General features: G+C 38.3%; 1 protein-coding gene across 6 annotated transcripts in view; it reads left to right on the forward strand.

The window, feature by feature from the left end:
- The window catches only part of TDRD15 (tudor domain containing 15), a 33,672-nt gene extending 17,196 nt beyond the window's left edge, over positions 1 to 16,476 (forward strand). For 2 of the 6 annotated variants that reach the window (XM_065681727.1, XM_065681722.1), the window contains 2 exons: positions 5,052 to 5,129; positions 7,723 to 16,476. In XM_065681727.1, coding sequence (XP_065537799.1) covers positions 7,728 to 13,628 — 5,901 coding nt within the window. In that variant the 5' untranslated portion in view covers positions 5,052 to 5,129; positions 7,723 to 7,727 and the 3' untranslated portion in view covers positions 13,629 to 16,476. Of the gene's footprint in view, positions 1 to 3,664; positions 4,302 to 4,346; positions 4,417 to 4,444; positions 4,644 to 5,051; positions 5,130 to 7,722 lie in introns of those variants that run through there. The other 4 variants (XM_065681721.1, XM_065681724.1, XM_065681726.1 and 1 more) reach the window with 4 other exon arrangements.
- The last annotated feature ends 849 nt before the right edge of the window (positions 16,477 to 17,325 follow it).

Consider the following 17,325-nt stretch of genomic DNA (forward strand, 5'->3'; position numbering starts at 1 on the left):
ACCTGTATGTGCACAGATGTACCGGTTTGGTGTAGTATATGGCAAAAAAGAATCTATTCTGGGAGGCCCCTATTAACAGAAATTCTACCTTCTGCTTTGTGTCCCTGTTTAACAAGTCTCAATTCATTCTTTCACCTGTAAAATGAGCATGTCTTCCAACATAATGGGCATCTCTTTCTCTGCTCTGACACTTACTGCCACTGAAACATGCAACGTGAATTTTAAGAAGCAACAGATCTATTGCCTACTGCTGAAAGTATTTTGCAAAAGCTGTTTCAACCCTCTCCTTTTGTATATTTGAATTGTTGATTTAGTGACTAATTTCATATAAGTGATGGTATTAACATCACTTATTAACATCTCTTAAAAAATGGCAGTGGTGGTAAGATAGACGTGATCTAACAAAACATTTGAAATGAAATTTTGTCTGCGTATTGAGTAAGCAGACACTGCAAATTGAAAATATTTCAAGAGTTAATTGAGGTTACCTGAAAATACTTAAAGTGGTTTCAGATTGTGTGATAAATGTGATGACCTGCTAGCGAAACTCTACAGCACATACCGCCACACATTTCATTGAAGGTCAGACTGAGTTAGTTGCTTCTGCTGTTCTTCCTTCTACTAAAATAACACAAGCGGATTTTCCAAGCATCCAGCTAATCTTGTGGTTGTTCCTGACACCTAGTGGCTATCTTTCAAGTTAACAGAAACATAAACTAAGGACACATTAAGAGACTTTGAAAGCCAAAATAGGAAAAACCACAAAATAGGAAAAAGTTTTGAGATAACTATTTTGAGTCCCGTTGTTTTTAACGTGTTTGACTACCTCAAAAACCAGCAAACCTTCTGGACTGAATTCAGAGGGAAAATAAATAAATAAATAAATAAATAGTTATAGAGATCTTGTAGCATGAAAAGTTCTGAAGAGACACCAATTTTTTTTTTTTTTGTTTTTAAGGACAGCTAACAGAATGATGTGATTATTTTTATAGCCAGTATTTAAAATGTAAATACCATTTTTAAAACAATAAATATGGGCTTAACTAAGCTGGGAAAAAAATCTCTTTTATTGTGAGATTTGTCTTAGGTGGAGGTGCTTTCACTGCTCATTTTTAGATCTTTGATATGTCCTGTATTTCTGCTGTTGTCACTCATTCTATCTCTGTCTTACACACGTTTTCTCTTTGAAAGCTATTTATTTAAAAGAGAAACACAAATGATATTACAAGCAAATGTTGCAGTTTCTTTCAGAAAAGCAATTTGATTACATGCAATAAAAAATGTTTCTGGCAACAAAAACCACTTATGTATTTTCAGGTTTGCACAAGACTCAAACTGGAGAGGGATGGAACTAATCCAGGGAGTCCAAGTTCATCTGTCCATACAGTTTAGCATGTCATGACCTAATCAAATCCCACAGGAGACAATTTCAAAGTACTTTGGTATGACAGATTGTCCTCCCTAAAAAGTAAAAAGTGCAATGATTATCTATTTAAGTAACATTTTTATGATATTAATATTCAGAAACAATCTCAACACAAAGGACGGATCCTAGAACAGTTGTGGGGATTGAAGATTGGAGATGCTTTAATTCTCCTTCTTTCCTCATGAAATCAAAGCAATTATGATTTCTACATCATTCTTCATCAAAGTCAAGTGCTTCAGAATGGGATTCATTCCAGTAAGCATACACTGCATAGAACTAGCATCATGAGCATTCAGATATTTAGCCACCCAAGAAAGAAGCACTGAGGAGAAGATTAAACCCTCCACTGGGGACAGAATCTGATCCTCTTGTAATCTGTATTTCTTGCCGGCCTCGGAGGGAGGTGGTTACCTAATCACTCTCCCCAAGGAATTCAGTGAGACTCACTTTTATTTTATAACTCAAACAGAAGAGAAGATGCTGATAATTCCTCTCCTCTCTTTAAATGGTATCCTACAGATTGCATGTTTCTCCCTTTTTTTTCAAAACAATTCATCAAAACAAATACATACTTACCACCTGTCAATAATACTTTAAGAAGGCTGCAGACTACCGTTGCCTTTTAGACTGGGAGATGAATGCCAATGCTATTAAAAGCCATCCATTCAGTATCCCCTTCATTTTTTACAAGTGATAGCTTTGTGTTATGTTCCCTCCCCTCAAAATCAATTTTTGTAAGTGTTGACAATTAGCTAGAACTGTGGGACAAGTTGGTTGTGATCTGATTTCAGCACAGGAGCTCACTTACACAGTGCTACATTTCACTTCCTGGCAGACAGCTGGCAGTAGAGCTTCATTTATGATACTCCCTTAAGTGGTGGTGTAATACTTTTACTGTCTTTATACTTACTACTCTTGAGTCTGTAAGAAAAACTAGTATACATTCCTCCACAAGTTATTCCACGTGGAAGTGTACTGAAAGCAGTCAAACTCAGAAACAGACCATAATCTCCTACAGAATAAAAATGGTTGTGACCAGACACTTCACCCATGAGCACAGAAGAGTTTTTTTGGTGAAATATTCAGGTTTTTATTAACTGTTTTTAAGGAATATATTGGAGTCATAGCAAAATTTTCCTGATGAGAAAGCATTCCTCAGTGATGAGAAATCATTCCTCAGATAGAGTCCTATTTTGGAAAACATGAAGAAGTACCACCTTCCTCAGTAGTCTGTTATAGAAAAAAAACTCGAGGCTCACTTCAGAAGTTTTGTCTTAGTTGAGATTCATTAAGAGAGTAAGGCCTTACACATCAAAATTCTTTTTGAATTGTATTTTATTTATATGGAATATAAACTGGAGTTTGTTGACCTTCCATACTGGGCAAAACAGCAAAAAATATTTAACGTCTTCCTCATAACAACGACAAGGAAGGAACACATAGCTTTTTTTGGGAGTAACAGCAACACAAAGTTTGTAAAGACAATAAAATGGGAAAGATGAAAACCCAGATTTGGTTGTACTACTTACACAGTAAACAAAGCTGGGAAAAACACTTGAGATTTAGTACTAATCAATGTGGAATGTGCAGCTTCACCAATATTTTAAAACATTCACAATTCAAATGTAAACACTGAATAAATTTTGCAACCCTTCTGAAGTACACTATAGAGATGCTGTGGGATATTACAACACTGCTATTTCTGCTTTTGTCTGCTACGTACACTTACAATGGCCTATAGCGACTCTTCATGTCTCAGATGTTATTGGAGGAGCTTACTTCTGAGATCTGGCAGCATTTTATGTATACTTAACACTTTCCAGTGTAGCTATGAAATCAGGGCAGGAGATAATTAAAATTTGTACTACTCTTGGGTAAACAAAAGATGAACCAAACCCTCCACACTGTGTCAGAAGACACATATTCTTGTACTGGCTGAAATGATACAAATTGCAAAGAAATTCTGTAACAAACACATAACAGCAAAAAAGCTCTTCTTTCCTTCCAAAAAAGGGCGAGAAAGCTCCAGCATCCAATGAGCCCCGACAGGTTGCCTGGTTATGCCTCCTGTTTTCTCTTCCTCCCCTGCTTCCCTACCCTACCCTACACCCCCCCCCCCCCCCCCCCCCCATCAACCCCATAGCAGCACAACTTCAAACGAGAGGGATACACTGCATTCCACCATGCACAACCATCCATGGTTAAGGCATGCTGCAGGGAAGTAGTACACGGTTTTTTTAAATTCACTCATGCTGCAAGAATCTGACTTCTTTAACCATAGGATTATTATATTACAGCTGCCATCACTACTGCAATTTGAGTAGGACAAAACATGTGTCTTTCTGCCTTTAAAGAAAGCCAGTGGTAGCATTCTGCCTTCAGGAGTAAAACCTACATAACAGGGAAAACACAGTCATACCCCACACCGCTTTGTAATATTTAGTACTCATAAGCTCAAGACTGTTTCTTATCTAGTACCTTAGTCTTCTGAGCTGCCATTCTGGGGCAGCCCTCCTCCTTTACACTGCAAAGGATGCCAAGACACCTACCTTGGGTTCTAGATTTCAGTCTGAGGTTTTAATCGTGCAAGAACATAAAATATTTGGTCTTATCTTTCCCCTCGAGAAATATGCTACTATTTAAGTTCATTCTTAAGGAACTCTGCCTAATTAGGCTAACAACTTCTATGCGAGGTCTGATCACCTAACACCTCTGCCGTTGCGCCGTGCTGATTGGCCGGGCGCTGCGGTCGCGTTCCCGTCAATCAATCTTGAGCCGCGTCTTCCACATGAGCCTCCGGCAGCGCTGTGGCGCGTGCGCCTTGCCGGCCAGCGTGTGGGAGCGGGTCCTCGCGCCGCCATCTTGCCAGCTCGGGGTGAGAGGTGGTACCGCGGGTGGCTGGGTTTCGTTCGACTCAGCTTCTAGGTGGTGTAAAATGGTCGCGCTCTGGCGGTTGTGGTTCTTATCCGTCGCTTTCGCTCTTGCGGGTGGTAAGGAAGCTGCTGCTGAAGGGTGGCGGTCTTCGCTTTCAGGTCTCACCTGAAGGCGGCGTCTCTCACCCGCCGGTCTCCGCGCTGTGGGGATGAGCGTAGCTCCGGGTGCCTTGGGCGTCAAACAGCCCCCGACTGAGCAGCCGTTTTGTGGAGCAGCGCACATACTTTAAACTGTCATTTGCGTCTTGGTATTTGTTTGTATTTCAAAGCCCTTTTATTATACAGTAAGTTTGTTTGTATCTAGCAATACATGATCGAATACACATTTGGATGTCCGAGGTATTGCAAACAAAAAAAAAAAAAGTATGTGACTGCTATTGCTTAGCAGGTATTTGGTGGATTACATGTGTAGTGTGCTTCTGATTGGCGTGTTTTTTGAGCTGCTGTGAAGAAAGAATGGTCTTACCATTGTTTTAAGAAGGTGCATTCAGTTTAGTACTCATGCTTTTTTAAAGTTTTAGCATTTTAGTTAAACTGGGTGTGAGGAGCTCTTCTAGGATGTATTTGCTGGGCAGAAGGAGGATTTAGAGAAGTAGTTCAAGGATATTTAATGGTTTGGTTTTTGTTGTGGGGTTTTTTTTCCTTTTTTTTTTTTTTTCCTTCTAATTTCTTTCTATCATCTTTCCTTGTAGAGAGGTGCAGTTGTTAATAGGAGGGCTGAGGCTTCTGGAGGTGTGTTCTGAATGAATTAAGGCTGAACTGGTATATAGGTGAGTAAAAAGCAAAAGATGATTTTGTGAATTGTAGAAGTATGGCTGTATGTCATGGTTTAAAAGAGGAAGAAAATAAGCACTATCCCAGCTGAAACCAGGATGCTGTATCAGTGCAGTGCTGTTGTTTGGCCTGTGACCAGGAGCAAGCAAATGTTAATGCACACATTCTTTTCCTTTGTTACATGTTTCTGCATCCAGTGCTTTGTTTTGGGGGGGGGGGGGAGCAAAAGTTCCCAAAGCGTAAGTGGTGCACCTTCGGAAGTTTGATCCTCTGTAATGATCAGGTGTTTTTTCCAGGCAGGCAGAATCCTTTCTTGAAGGCTGTTTGCTTCCATTAGCGTACTGTCCCCCACCCATCTAAATTTAGTTTCCTATTTTATTACAGGAAAAGTGAAAAATAAGGTCGCTTATTAAGTGGGCATTTGTCAGACCTCAGTTTGGTACTGCTTTTACTGGGAGGTGTTTTGGGGTAGCTGGTGGTGGAGTTTTCTTTGAGAAGACGTGTCTTTCTTCCTCCTGCCTGAGATCTTCTGTTCTGGTAGGATTTACAGTAGGAGTGGTTTGGGTCTGTGTCGTGGTTTAAACCCAACCACAAAGCTTGTTCACTCACTCCCCCCCCCGCCCCCTTTTTTTTTTCCTCCCTTTTTCTTTCCTTCCTCCCCACCCCCAACTCTCCCTGCTCCCGGAGGGATGGGGAGGAGAATTGAGAGAATGCAACTCAACGGGTTGAGATAAGAACAGCCCAGTAACACAAATCACTACTGCTACCACCAATGATAATAATGATAAGAGAAAATAACAAGGGAAGAGAATACAATACCACCACTGAACTGAGTTCCCCCCCCCCCCCCACCCGCCCCCGAACAAGTTCCACCTCCCTGAAGAGATACTGTGCCCTGTGTGCCCTTCCGGGTAACTCCCAGTTACCTCCCTGGGCATGATATACTGTGGTATGGAATACCTCTTTGGCTAGCTTGGGTCAGGTGTCCTGTCTCTGCTTCCTCCTGGCCTCTCCTCCTCCCTGGCAGAGCATGAGACTCACAAAGTCCTTAGCCAGAATAAACATTGCTTAGCAACAATTAAAAACAATCAGTGTTATCAGCTCTCTTCCCAGGCTGGAAGTCAAAACACAGAGCTTGTGCCAGCTACTAAGAAGGAGAAAAATGGCTACTGGTAAACCCAGGACAGTCTGCTTTTTGTTTGTTTAGTTTTTTTTTCTTGTGTGTATGTAAATGGAATGATAGGGATCAGTATTCTGAAGACAGATTATATAATCAGTAGCATACTTCACGTATACTTGCAATGAAACCTATTTTGGCATTTCTCTTGAAGTTATTTTTTTGCAGTCTGAGAGAGATCTTGTCCTCAGAACTTGTAGTTGAAGCTGATTTTCAGCTTTATGTACAAATACATGTATCAGGCATATGCTTTGTCCAGCCTATACTTATGTGTTTATTCACTGTCTTGGCATTTGGCAGGTGTCTGACTGTAACCACTTTGTTAGAACAGTGGTTTATTTAATGGAATTGTTTGGTTAAGTTGTAGAAGGGCTATGCATGCCTAAACAATGTGAAATCACAGATCCCCTGACAAATTTGAATGGAACTGAAAGCTGATCTTCAAGAGCAGATTATAGATGAAGTTCAGAGAAGTAACTGAAGTGTTTAAAGATGCGTAAACATCTCAACCTGAATGTTGAGATGGCACAAAACACACCTGGCACAATTGTTACTTGATGCACAGTGCAGAAGTGTTGGACGTAAATAATGTATGTCCTTGCAATTACAAGAGCTTAAAATGTGCTGTGGCTATAACTGATAATGTATAGGCAGCCAGATTATGTAAATAGTAAAGCACAGAGCTAGAAGATATTATTAATTTGAAGAGGTGATTTACACAGAAAATGCAGGGTAAGTAGGGGTTGGTCCTTCACATGTTATAAAGAGAGAGTAAAGCATACTGGAGGTACTTTTGCAGGTAAGCTCCTGCAAAACTCCTTGTAACAAGTCCAGTGCAATGAAATACTGAATTGGATCTTCTTTGGAAAGATGTGCAGTTAAATTTACTGAATGTAGATAACATTTGTGAGATGAGCAGAGATTACATAAATGACAATAATTGCTTTCCACTCTTTTGTTTCTTCAAGCAGAAATACTTTTATTGGAGAAGAAATGCAGTTATCTTCCTAGTCATCTGCCCTGTCCTGTTCCGCATTCTTGCATGTCCATTGCCCCTGTCTGTGACTGTCTGCCTTCCCCTGTTTTCTGATATAATTCTTAGTTCTCTGTGTTATTCTGGGAGCAGTTTTTTGATTATGAATTATTCTCAAGTGATAAAATTGGTGTGTAGCCACAAGAGCAAGTCCAGAGGTACTTCTCTTCAGATGTTACCTGAACATGTGTTTAGAAAGAAAATTCTCAAGTGTATCCCAGTCTCATAAAACATGACGTTGTTAAATACTTAGTATACAGTTTAACAGGAAGTATAATAATATGCTATTAAAGCATTTTGAAAACAAATTTTGTGTAAGGAATTAGCTGACAAAATATTTGCAAAATTACCAGGCTGATCTTGCTCCTTTTCTTTGCAGACAGGATGGAATCTCTGACTCCCTCATCAAACACAGTAGATATGAAACTGAAGATAACTTGCATAGAATGCCATCCTGAATGCTTGGTTATAGTGTTCCAAGGCCAATACAAGGCAGGATGTGAACTTGGCTATTACATACTACAAAACGAAATTCAGCGTGTATTCAAAGTAAAAGATAAGATCAGCGTTGGTGGATCTTGTTTGGTGGAAGACACAGAAGGAAAATGGCATAGGGGAAGAGTTCTGGAAAAGAGAGAGAATAACTCTCAGGTTTTTCTTATAGATACTGGGCAAGTTCTAGTGGTTAAGGAAACACATCTTGCTTCTGCTCGTGATGAATTGTTTAAACTGCCTCCAAAGGTGGTTTTTGGTGTTTTTGCAAGCATACTTCCTCTTGGAGAAAAGTGGGGTCCAAAAGCCATTAACTATTTTTCATCTCTGGTGGGATTACAGATTACAGGTCATGTGAAAGCTGTTATGCCATACCAACTGTTTATTCTAGAAGTGCCAAAGATAATTAGTGATGTTCTTGAACTGCGGTTAGGAAAATTTATTGATGGGGATTCATTTTGTCTTATTGTAGAAATGTTAAGAGCATTTCCCCAAGAAATGCTTTGTAATAGAGTGCCACAGTTATTACAACAGAAGCTTCCAGTCAAGGATTTGCTTACTTTCAGTAATTCTGAGAAATCGACAGATTTTTGTCCAGTTCCAGGTGATCTCTTTCCACGTCTACCTGTTGGCAGTCAAGAAAACGTAGTAATAACTGTTGCATTTAGCCCAAATAGATTTTACTGTCAGATACAGAAATGGCAGAAAGAGCTGGAAGATTTGACAGGAGCTATGTGTTTGTACTATGAAGCTATCAGTGCAGAAAATATGAAATCTTTTGATAGTTTAGGGCTACTCTGTGCTGCAAAAAGTCAAAATGGGAAATGGCATAGAGGAGTGATAAAACAGTTTCTCTCTGACCACGTGGAAGTCTGGTTTATGGATTTTGGCAATATTGAAGCTGTGCCATCTAGTTGCGTTCAGAAACTTAAAGTAGAGTTCATGGCATTACCGATGATCTCATTTCCATGTGCACTGTCTGGTTTTGATAGTCAGGATGAAACAGTAATAAAAACCCAGCTGAAAGAACTTACACAGGCCTTGATAGCACAAACTTCTGTGTGTGTTCGTGTTGATTTATTCAATGACATTAAATGCTTGTATTATATTACGCTGCAAAAGCAAACCCTTGGAATTCATGCTAAGCAGTCAGAAAACCTGAATGAGGCAGTTGCTTCATGTGTCTCACTTCCAGAAACAAAAATCACAAATATTGCTGTAAACTACAAACCAGGTTATGAGAGGTACAATTCATTAAAGAATTGTACTGAAAGTAAATGTACAAAAAACTGCTTACCCGAAAGGGATATTTCTTTGTCAAGCCACTGCAAAAGGGTAGAAATGAAAATTAATTCCTTCCACACTGCTTTTGTAGTATATGTCATAAATCCATCTAACTTTTGGATTCAAACCTGTGATTATCAGTATGAATTTCAAACCTTGATGAAAAATATTGCAGCCACATACAACCAATGTGGAGTTGATGAAATGGTCCTTAAAAACCCAGAGGCTGGAGTGCTGTGCTGTGCCCGGTATAGCAGAGACAGGCGTTATTATCGGGGTGTTGTAATTGAAGTACTTCATGTAAACATTACTGTGTATTTTTTTGATTTTGGAAATACAGATACAGTACCCTGTTACGATGTGAAAACATTGCTTCCCGAGTATTCCAATTTACCAGCTTTAGCTATGTGTTGTGCACTTGCTTGCACATTTCCTGTGGATGAGGTATGGGTTCAAAAGGAAACTGATTTCTTCAAAGATACTGTGTTTAATACACCACTGCTACTTCATGTAGTTGGAAAGGAAAACAACAAATATATTGTTAATGTGCATTATAGAAATGGTTTGAAGCAAGGAAATGTTGCCACATGTATGGTTCAAGCTGGATATGCTGAATATTGGGAAAGGGTACCAGATCCTGCTGGAAATTCAGCAAAAAAAAGTCAAGCACTGAATTCTTACAAAATTAAGAAACAAAAAGTAAATGCACAGAGCACATGTAATACTCGTAAAAATAACTTATCTGGAAATGGAGAGATACTGCATAAGGAAAAATCATTAAGTGTGTCTTCCGCGCCAAGAGAATCTGTTGTGCTATCCTGTTTTGGAAAAGACGCTGTTGCTGAAAGGTGTAAATTGGTACATGAGGAGAAATTATTTTATAAAGAGTTTGTGTTTAAACCAGGAGCTGTTTTTAAAGTGGTGTGTTCTTGCATTGTTTCCCCAGTAGATTTTTCATGCCAGTTGCAGAACAAACTGCCAGAACTAAATAACTTAATGGAACAAATCCAGACTTACTATGGTGAGCATACCAGTCCTTACAGAAATGGACAGCTTGCCTGTATTGTCAAATGTCCCAAAGATGGGAAGTGGTACAGAGCAACTGTTGTGCAGCAAGTATCCATGAATGAAGTTGATGTGATATTTGTAGACTATGGTTATCGAGAAAGAGTTTTACTTAAAGATCTTCAGGCTGTTCTTCCTGATTTCCTTACTCTGGAAAGTCAAGCATTTCGATGTGCACTTAAAAATGTACTTTTACAGATTGACTCGGTTAATTGGTCTGAAGAAATGTGTAGATGTTTTGAAGACTTCATTTCTGCTTCTAGAGGACCTCTGACTTGTATAATTTATGCTCTTGCTCTTGTAAGCCCCAACTGTTTATGCAATATAGTTGACTTACGGACTCCATTTATTAGTGCAGAGGAATTCTTCAGAGAACGGGGTGGTGGACTCAGTCAGTCTGAATATACTGGTTTGAGAAACCTTGCATCTTTGGGTTCTCTGTGCAGTTTTTGCTACTCATCTTTTAATTTAAAAGTTGGAGATGAGGAGGAAGTTTATATAACTCACATACATAGTCCCACAAAATTCTATTTCCAGCTTAATAGAAACACTGAAATTCTAGAGGCTTTGATGAAGAAGGTGAATGCCGTAAGTGAAATGCCAAATAATGCAAAATATGATACCAGCAGTAGGCAGTTATGTATAGCCAGATATTTTGAAGATGGTCTCTTTTATAGAGCTTTGGCTTTTCCTGTGGAATCGACATCCTACTTACGTGCTGACTTTGTGGATTTTGGAAATCAAAGTGTGGTAGAGAGAGACCAGTTGATGCCTATTCCAGACTTTGCCACTGACCTAATATTCACACCCATGCAAGCTGTTAAATGTTGTCTGTCAGATCTTAGGGAGACAAAAATTCCAGCAAGAGTTACTAGATGGTTTGAGGAGACATTTCTTGATAAACTGCTGAAGGCTGTAATTGTAGCCATAGAATCAGATGGACAGATTCTTGTGGAGTTGTATGATGGACAGCTCAAAGTAAGTCAGAAAATTAAAGAAAAAGTATTGGAAGAGTTGGCACTGAAAAATTATACACAAGAATTTATTGGAAGTAGCAGAGGAGTGGTATGTCACATGGAAGATGACAAAGAAAGTAACAACGTAACTGCTAAAAATCCTGAAAGAGTTACACTGAAAACTGAAGTGAAATGCCAGGGATGTAGTGAGTACTCTCAGACAGATACTGGACAGAATTTTGGAGATGAAGAGAATGCTGCATGTATCACACAAAAGTTGGGTAGTGGGTCCTCAAAACCTCCAACTTCACAGGACAGGGAAGAACCAGTTTATAGAAATGCGGTCAATGCTGTTCCGGAGCCCAGAGAGGAACCTCTGGTTGGAGAGCCTGCTTTAAATTCAAAGGAAGCAACTGTATATGCTGTCTCCAAATCTCATAATGATAGACCGAATTATACAGGTCAGCAGGAAAGGAGTAATGAAAATGTACCTAAATTAATCAGTCTTCCTCAACGTGATATTCAGGTAAATTCTGAAGTAGCGGGTTATATTTCTCATGTGAATAGCCTATCAAGTTTCTATGTTCAGTTTGCAGAGGATGAAAACTTAATAATGCAACTAGCAAAAGAGTTAAATGAAACTATGGAGAGCATGGGTCATGAAAATAGCTTATATGAGCCTATGGTAGGGGACCTCATTGTTGCAGAGCATGACACTGATTGTTTTTACTATAGAGCAGTTATTAAAGCTCTGAAATGGAGAAACTCTGTTGAGATAGAGTTCATTGATTATGGTAATGCAGCAATTGTAAGTCCTTCAAAAATCTGCAGGATTCAGAGAAAGTTCTTAACTTTGCCAAGGCTCAGTGTTCATTGTTTCCTTAGCAGAGTAAAAAGTGTTCCTAGTGAAAGCTGGACTAACAAAGGTACTTCCTGTTTAGTAAGCAAAACAAATAACAAGCCAGTCACTTGCAAGTTCTTACAGCAACATGGAGAGCAATGGGAAATAGATGTAATTTGTGATGGAAAATCTGTGTCTAATGACCTGCAGAAAAAATTCAGGGCAAGGTGGCAAAAACCACCAATACATAATCAGGAAAATAGGCCAAACCAGATTCTGGTTACAAGCGGTAATCCTCAAGATAGGAGGTCTAGGAATGGTTTAGTTGATCAAAGCAAACCTAAGGCAGTTAGGATGAAAACCACTTTCAAAACATCCTTAAATGTCCTTCCTCAATATCTAAATTCTGGACAGGTAGAAGGAGCAGAAGTAGTTAATATTTTAGAGAGTGGAGAATTTCATGTACAATTACTTAGAAATGTGGAAGTATTGCATGAGTTAAATGTAGTGCTTGTCAAAGAAGCACAGAGAAGCGATTTGTTTAGAGTGGATGACATTGAAGAAGGATTGGAATGCATGACAAAATCCGAAATTAACTTGGAGTGGTATCGGTCAAGAGTGATAAAGAAATTTGTCCAAGAGAAGTTACTGCTGGTTTTTTTCATGGATTATGGAAGGTATGAGATGGTGTCCTTATATAATGCAAAGATGCTCAGTGATGAGATTAGAAGTATTCCTAAACAAGCTGTGTTTTGTAAATGGGTTTGGTTTAAGAAAATAAGGAAAAATCAGTTTGTCCATGTGGTAAATGCACTCCTGGATCATGGAATTAGGATCTTGTTTTTGAGATACTTGGAATGCTCTCGTATCTGGGAAGTAGATATTTTAATAGGGGAAATTCTGCTTCAGGAGTATTTGGACATGCTATTAAGTCATTGTCAGACTATTGCTGGACCAGAAAAATCCACTAATACAGATTGTAAGGAGTGTGATAAATCATTAAAAAAAAATTCAATCACATGGTTGCTGCGGAGTGGCAGAAGGTATCCTGGGTTTGTAACTGCAGTTACTGATCCTTCAAACTTCTGTGTCCAGTTTGAAAGCTTATTTGGTTGCATGCAAAACTTATCTTTGCTGCTCTCTGACCTTCCTGACAACTTGCCATCATTGCCACAAGAACTTGTGGCTCCTGGTGCTAGCTGCTTGATCAAGTTTGGATTGGAAGCACCGTGGAACAGGGCAGAAATTAGTGAAGTAACAAGTCAGTTTGTTGTTCTTAGATTTATTGATTATGGCTTTCTGAAGAGCATCCCTTACTCTGATATCCATAAACTTAAAGTCATAACAAAAAGTCTGTCTTATTTACCACACTTGGCACACTCTTGCTCTTTACATGATATAGTTCCTGCTAAGGGGGAATACTGGAGTGATGAAGCTAAACTTCTGTTTCAGGAGCTTCTTAGTAATCCTGGTCTGGTATTTCATTTTAAACACTATGGCTCTGAAATGAAGTTAGAGGTGGATGTTCTGCACAAGGAGAACAATCTAGCTCATGCCTTAATTGCTGCTGGCCATGCAGCCTGCTTTGGAAGTAGGTGCTGTCTTATTCCAGTTGACAGAATTAAATCAGAAAAAGCAGATTTGTAGGCTAAGCATCCAAATCCTAGTTACTGTGCTTCCCTTTGTGAACCAGATTATAACAAAACCTCTTATTTTGCTGACAGAAATAAAGCAAGAGTGAAACAAAAAAAAAAAAAAAAAACCAAAAACAAACAAAATAAGTTATCCAAGCCATAGGGTTATCTGTGATAAAGTTTCAAATAAGGAAATCTGGTAAAGTGAGTGCTGGAATATCTTTGACAAAGAATCTGAGTTCATATGTAACACTGAAAGAAAAGCTGCAAAAGATGGACAATGCTGTGAAGAAGTTGAGTTTTTTTCAGCACTGTGATAAGTAGAATGACTTAATACTACCAGAAGCACTGGTAGACTTGTGATTCTATGCTCCACAGTCTAGAAAGGCAGTGTGTGAAGATACTATAAAAGATTTGAATAAGTAGGCTGCAGTCAGGGAAATACTACATCAATTTGCTTAAAAAAAACAGAACAACAACAACAACAACAAAGGTACTACTCCAGGTACTTTTTTTTTTTTTTTCTTCTCTCTCCAAGATCTCTAGACATATTTATTTACTCAGACAGTCGTGGTTTTGGCAAACATCTGTCAGAGTGCTTTACAATTTATGTGTGTGTGTATACACATATAACTTTATTTGTCGTAACATCTGGTGTATAGTGGTGGTGTTGCCTCCTTGTTTTGGATGCTCAGGAAACAAAGATGTCAAACATACTCTTCTCTTTGTTCCTAATTACAAAGTGTCCCTATGAATATCTTTGCTCTTGTTATGAGAATAATTGCTGAACAATAAGCCAAAACCTTGGATTCCTATTTATGGGAGAGATGCCCATTATGTGGTTTTCATTTAGCTCTTGCTGCAAAGATGCCATTGACCTGTCTCAGAGTTCTCTTGCTGAGTTGCATCGCAGTTGGAGTTATTTTCTCTGATGAGTGTGCCTGTGTTCTCTCCTCCATCCTCCCCACCTATCTGTCAAAATGAAGACGGAGTTTTCTCCGTGGTTTAGTCTGTTTGTATCTTGAAGGGAAGTATTTGGAGACTATTTGGTTGGTTTTTTTTGTTTAATTCTTTGTAGTAGGTGGAAATTTCAGAACTGAAAAGTGATGGTATGCTGCATATGTCTCAGCGTTTTTCAGTAACCATTCTGAAATTACAAGAATTTGTTAGGTGCTTCTCTGATTATTTTTTTATTATTACTATTTTTAATTTTACATTTCCCCCCTGCCCCCTTCCTCAGATGTTGGGACAATGATAAGCATGAAGAGGCCTGAAGTGGAAGGGGTGTGCCCTGTGATTGTTTTAATTTAAAGAAAAATATTAAATTTATTGAATTTAAATAAAAAAAATAATACAGCCCTAATGATAGACAGTATATCTAATGAATCTCTATTTGAAAATAAGATCTAAGAACACCTAGCCTTGCATATCATGATGTATTTAATTCCTGTGAAAACCTGAAAGCTTTATCTGGAAAACAGATTCCCTTTTTATTTTTAAAGGAGCAAGACATGTCCAGGAAATCTGAATAAGTAAGAAATAAGACAATGACAGCAGATCTTTACAAAGTTAGTTCTGTGTGCAAGTGAAAGATGCCCATTAGTAAATCAGAAATTGCGTAAGATAATATTAGCTAAAGTATCAGAAGTCATGTTAATGTATTGATTAAATTGAGGGTTTTTTGTAACCATTTGTGATTAACGGTTTTCTTTATATTGCAATATTTTAATTTATTGTTGCAGAATTTTAAGTTTTTCTTAGTTAAAATTACAAGCTTACCTGGCATGTTAGATACTTCACTGGGGTACCTTCATTGTAGTGTCAAGTAATACTTTCATGTAGAGGCATTGACACCTAAGAGTTCATTAACTCTGTACCTTCTGGCTGTCATTCAGTTGTAAAAGCAGGTGCTTGGGTGTCTTTTATTTTTAAAGATCATCTGCGTACCCTAAATGTAAGTTGTGTATTAATATTACATGAACAGGACTGGCAAATTTCAGGCTAGGTTTTTTTGGTTTGGTTTTGGGTTTTTTCACTAATGTATATCGTGCTTTAACTTCTGTATAGTTGTAGAACACTGCTTGACTAATGTTACAAAACGGAGCCTAAAAATGATGATTAAGAAAAAATAGCTTTGTGTGTACTATTTTTATGTTCTGCAAGTTGCAAATGTTAGATGTATTTGCAAGAATGTGTGTGTTGTGCTCAACTCATAGAGTCTAGCTTGCGATAATAAAGTATTTCCTTTGCTGAAGGTCTGATGCCCAAAGTGCTTAAGGTAAAAACTGCGTAATTGAAAGTATTTTCAGGATTGTGCTGCACCTGTAAATATATAGAATGTCTTTTGTTGCCACTGTTGACATGGATCTTCAGAAGTGCATTGCAAGGTAATGTTACAATTTTTAGATTATATTGCTGGGATGTCTGGCTATGGATTTTTTCCGCAGTCACCTTCTCTGGTGTGTACTTCCCCTGCCCCAACCTCAGATGTAACATAATTTTTCTTGGAAGTAGAAGAGGTCTTACTTGTAATCTAGTTGGAAAAAAATGTAATTTATTTAGGATTTGGAAGTTTAGGTGTGCTATCCTATTTGTTACTGTGCAAGTATAATTCTGAGCAAAAGCACTACTATGATTTGGTAAAACTTTAATAGAAACTGCTGCTTATCGTTTGGTTGTATTTACTAAATGTATTTCTGTATTTGTTTATACTGTGTCATTGATTATTTTTACTGTTTTAATCCATGATAGTGATAGAGAACTGTTTGCATTTGTTTGTAATTAAAAATGTTTGTGTATTGATGTATTCAGTATTCTGCCTTTTTGTCATGAATAATAAAATGCTTATTGTCCATGTGTAACTTGCCATGCATAAGTCTCTGAATATTTTGAAGCTTTCTGTGACCCTTGTTGTTGGTGAACACCTTGCAAAAAATCTCAAGCTACACGAGTACGTTCTTTGTGGGATAGTGCCAGGCAACAATCCTTGCCCTCTAGGTAGTAGCGTGGTGTGGATTATATCTGTCCTGTGCTGCATCAAGGTTTGCTTTTGAATGCTGTATGAATGACATCAGCTTTCTGCCTATACAGCTTTCTAGATGAGGTGCATACCATAGTTAGTCTTTGTCTGTTTTGTGCTGGTCAGATGTACTGTCTGCGAAGGCAGCCAGGCCTTACGTGCCAGATAGGCATGCTGTTATAATACCATTACTTAAAACATGTTTAGATTTGTATGCAGTTAGTTTGAGAAACATTTTCCATTATTTAATTTTAAAGATGTGCATTGCTGAAGATTTAAACTAGAAAAAAAAATATTACTTAAAATTATTACTTAGATGTTTTTCTAATGTTCTGGCACTTTACAATGTTTCATAAAGCTCACTTGATACTGGTGGGGTGGTATGATTGGGACACATGGGACAGGGAACGTGTGTATGTAATTTTTGTTTTCCTAAGGGAGCTTTATGGTACTGTAACTATACAATAAGATGTCTGAGTTTTAGTAGCTTACCACATGCAGTGTTACTCAGTAGAGGAAGAGCATCTCTTCCTGATTTCACTGATGCTTTCTGGCTGATTTAGGAGTAACCTTATACTACCTCTAGAAAGAAATGTGTTCAGACCTTGGCCAGGAGAAATAGTGGGCCTGAGAGGAGGAGATTTGGGATCATTAAGGATTCCTATAGAAAGAGAGGGAGAGAAGGAAAAGG

Source organism: Lathamus discolor, chromosome 5, assembly GCF_037157495.1.
Source record: "Lathamus discolor isolate bLatDis1 chromosome 5, bLatDis1.hap1, whole genome shotgun sequence".
Lineage (NCBI taxonomy): Eukaryota > Metazoa > Chordata > Aves > Psittaciformes > Psittacidae > Lathamus > Lathamus discolor.